The following is a 4,532-nucleotide window of genomic DNA, read 5'->3' on the forward strand; positions in this document are numbered from 1 at the left end:
TCTCGCGCTCTCTCGCGTTTCCTTCCTTCCTCCTCTGTGTTGTCGGATGGTGTTTCTCCTCCTCACTGACTCACACTCCTCATTCTTCATATTTCAGCACGTCTATGCACACACACACACACACAGACAATGAGACACACATGCTGATACACTGATTGTAAAGATAAAAGAACAGGTTTGAATGTTCCGAAACTGAATTCTTATGTGTGTGTGTGTGTGTGTGTGTGTCAGAGAGTCATGGTAAATAAGTTACTAAGTTCCAACAAAGAAGCACAAACTGACTTTGTTAGATCAAGAAAAAGAAGAGAGAGAGAGAGAGAGAGAGACAGAGCGAGAGAGAGAGACAGAGCGAGAGAGTACTACTCAGTGCAAAACTGTTACTTACTGCTGAAGTTCTAATCCAAAGCGATCTCTGTGTTAACGAGTGTGTGTGTGTGAGAGAGTGTATGTGTGAGAGAGTGTGTGTGTGTAAGAGAGTGTGTGAGAGAGAGTGTGTGTGTAAGAGTGTTTAAAGGATCGTATCCCACCTCCTCCCCCTGCCCCACTTATCCGCCCATTCTTCTGTTACCTCCTCCATCCAGAAACAAACGACTTTCACCCAACACTTCTCATATTACTCTCTCTCTCTCTCTATTTGCCTCTCTCTCTCTCTGAACACTCACTCCAAACATCTGCTCAACACTCACTCCAAACATCTGCTCAACACTCACTCCAAACATCTGCTCAACACTCACTCCAAACATCTGCTCAACACTCACTCAACACTCACTCCAAACATCTGCTCAACACTCACTCAACACTCACTCCAAACATCTGCTCAACACTCACTCCAAACATCTGCTCAACACTCACTCCAAACATCTGCTCAACACTCACTCAACACTCACTCCAAACATCTGCTCAACACTACACTCAACACTCACTCCAAACATCTGCTCAACACTCACTCCAAACATCTGCTCAACACTCCCTCCAAACATCTGCTCAACACTCACTCAACACTCACTCCAAACATCTGCTCAACACTCACTCCAAACATCTGCTCAACACTCACTCAACACTCACTCCAAACATCTGCTCAACACTCACTCCAAACATCTGCTCAACACTCACTCCAAACATCTGCTCAACACTCAGCTCTGATGCTAAAACAGGAGGGAAAGCAGGAGATTAAGGAGAACTGACCTTATGGACGATGGTGCCCAGATCCGTACACAGAGTAATGATGTTCTTACTGGAACTGTATCCAATAAACTCAGTGCACTGATACCTGCACACACACACACACACACACACACACACACACACAGAGGTTACAAGCACTGTAGAAATGCAGTTCAGTGTTAAATGTCATCAGTTCAGCCGAGCCTGGTTTAGGACTGATACAAATGTTAGCAGTGTTAGCCCAGCATCTCCTGTGGCGAACTAAAGGAGCACAGGTCAGACACCGAACATGTCTTAGTTGGTCGACTAAATCTGGGGTCAGAGATCAATCATGAGACTCAGATTTTTCATCAGATTGCTGCTTTAAGTGATCGGACAGAAGAGCAGCGCGACCTACATACGGTTCTGCACCGGCCTGTCTAAGAGCACCCAGTTCCCTGACTTCTGAGAAGCACTTAACTTTACTGTTCTCATGACCTGACTCCAGCAATGTGCTTTAATCTGAGGACACACACACACACACACACACACACACAGCCTGCATGTGACAGAGAGGCTGATTTCACTTGTGTAACAGAGTATTTTAAATGGTGCAAGAAGAAAAACATCCTGACCTCACTAAAGCTAACCGTCACTGAATGCAATCAAATCCTCACTGCAATGCTCCAAAAGTATTGGGACACCTGCTTCTGTTGGAGTAAGTGTCTCTACTGTCCAGAGATGAAGACTTACGACTAGATTTTGGAGAAGGAGCAATGCTGCGAGGATTTGATTGCATTCGGCGAGAAGAGCGTTAGTGAGGTCAGAGTGTTCAAGCAATGCTGGGGGGCTTTATACCCCTCTAGCCCACGCCTGGCATTAGGCAGCATGGAGTCAATAGGGTCATGATATTGATCTGCTCCAGAGAGTCCTATTCTATTGGCAGTTCTTCTTCTCTACAGGGACTAGACAAGCTGTGTGTGCATTTGCACATCTGTGTCAGCAATGGGTGCAGCTTAAGTAGTTGAATGCATTCATTACAAGGGGTGTCCACAAACATTTGGACATATAGTGTGTACATACTTACATATAAAATGTAAGCTGTGTGAGTGTGTGTGTCTGTGAGTGTGTGAGTGTGTGTGTGTGTGTTTACCTCTGTAATAGGTAGAACAGTCCTTTGGCTGCAGTGATGAGCTCCACCACCACCTGCAGTACCTGAGCAGGCAGCTGGGTGGCGCTCTGGCCATCGTAAGTGTTCACACGCCAGCGGCCCTGAACGCCCATCTGCAGAGAGTGAGCGACCGCCCGCAACTTCTCCGTCACACTGCGGAGGGTCTCTCCACACATGCTGTATGTCTGCACACACACACACACAAACACACACAACGGACACATTACATTTGGAAGGCGCACACACACACACACATATATATACAGTTGTGTGCAAAAGTGTGTGCACCCCTGATCTTATTCCATGTGTAGTTGATGTTATCAGGGGGGACACAGGGGGCGTTCCAGACCACATCACTGTGTATTCTTTATTCACTCAGTTCAAATCAATATTACACACAATATGTATCAGTATATTATTGATTATTAGTAATTATTATTGATTATTCATTATTTTCATTATATATTTTTCATATTAAACTAAACAGAGTCCTGAGCTGTGTTCAGAGAGGGTGGTGATGGTACCAGTCTATCAGGATCAGTAAAAGCTTTAGCTCTCTCGTCCAGACCAGCTGAGGAATGTAAGACACGCGGGCAGGAACTCCAGTTCCTCCTTACCCCGAAATGCTCAGTCAGCTGAGTCGTGTTCAGCTGAGTCGAGTTCAGCTGAGTCGTGTTCAGCTGAGTCGAGTTCTCTTCCAACAAGAGATGGAAGCTGTACACCAATTAGCTGTTCAGTCATCTCTGTTAGACGTGATGATGTGGTTTCAGACACTGTGTGACTGTTATCTAAAACATGGACTGAAGTACACGGAAGAGCTGAACACACACACACACACACACACACACACAAGCTCCGGCAGTTCGTACCAGGCTACAGAGCTTCTCCACTGCTTCCAGGATGAGCTCCTGGTGGCCAATCTTGTGCACCCCGAGCGTCTCCAGCCGATGAGAAGATAACTGCAGCAGATCTTCTCCACCCAGCTTCCATTCTTCAAACGCATACTGATGCAGAGACGCATCCAAACCTAAACACACACACACACACACACACTTGCTTTTTTTGCTTGCATTTTATATTTACATATAAGTACTTACATATATATAATACATATGGGGCAAATTGTATTAGTGGTGTGTTAGCACCATGCTAACTGGTGTACACAAGCTTCCATTAACACGTGTAAGCTACACTTGCAGTGCTAAAGCTACAGAAGCGCTACACTGGGGGCCCGGCGCTCCGGCGGAAATCTCACAAGAAATCTTGACGCCAGACATGTGAAACTAAATTCCTGGAAGCAACACATCACCAAAACAGCTACACAAAACAACACGCTAACGATAAACACACCATCACAGCATCAGTGCCCAGGGAGAAACACACACACACACACACACACACATTTCAGTGTTTAACAGCTGCTTTTCCTTCTTTAGAAAAGCAGTGAAAGAATGAAAGGAAAGCATTCTTTGTTGCACAGCCCCGACCCACTACCCTACTGCCTACACACACACACACACACCTGCTGCAGCGTCAGAGGATGTGTGTGTGTTGTGAAACGAATTCCCAGGTGTGTACAGTGGGCTGTGGAATGCAGTAGATCATACATCACTGTCAATAGCAGCTGTGTTCCAACACTGATCTGACATCAGCCACCAGCTTCCATAACACTGCCACGAGCCGCGAGGCACCGCGAGGGACTGTTCTTAAAAGATGCTGCAAAGTCATGCCCTGAGCTCATGCATTTTTCAGTGCACTACTATGAACTGTTCAGTATCTGCTATACATTATACAGTAACCAGTATGAATTGTTGAGCATCCAGTATCCTCAGTATCCACAAATCATTGTACAGTATCTGCTATGAATCATTCAGGATATACTATAAACAATTCAGAGTCCACTATGAATTATTCAGTAATTCCTAAGAAATGTATGTCATCCATATTAATTGTATACCATCCCCTATAAAGGGTTCAGTATCCACTATGAATTTCTCAGTATCCACAAATAATTGTTCAGTATCCACAATTCATTGTTATAAATTCTTAAATATACAGTATGAATTATTCAGGGTCCACAATGAATTATTCTGTATTTACTGAGAATTATATACCATCCACTATAAAAGTTTCAGTATCCACTATGAATTATCCTGTATTTTGTTTTGTCACATTATAAGGTACAATGACTTATTTGGGATCCATGATGAATTATTCA

General features: G+C 44.4%; 1 protein-coding gene across 1 annotated transcript in view; it reads right to left on the reverse strand.

The window, feature by feature from the left end:
• The window catches only part of cnksr1 (connector enhancer of kinase suppressor of Ras 1), a 33,354-nt gene that overhangs the window by 21,752 nt on the left and 7,070 nt on the right, over positions 1-4,532 (reverse strand). Inside the window, exons 2-4 of the mRNA XM_072688910.1 lie at positions 3,184-3,341; positions 2,297-2,499; positions 1,186-1,270 (exon numbers count right to left, since the gene is read on the reverse strand). Of these exons, the coding sequence (XP_072545011.1) occupies positions 1,186-1,270; positions 2,297-2,499; positions 3,184-3,341 (446 nt within the window). The remainder of the gene's footprint in view (positions 1-1,185; positions 1,271-2,296; positions 2,500-3,183; positions 3,342-4,532) is intronic.

This window comes from Salminus brasiliensis, chromosome 10 (assembly GCF_030463535.1).
Source record: "Salminus brasiliensis chromosome 10, fSalBra1.hap2, whole genome shotgun sequence".
NCBI classification, from domain to species: Eukaryota; Metazoa; Chordata; class Actinopteri; order Characiformes; family Bryconidae; genus Salminus; species Salminus brasiliensis.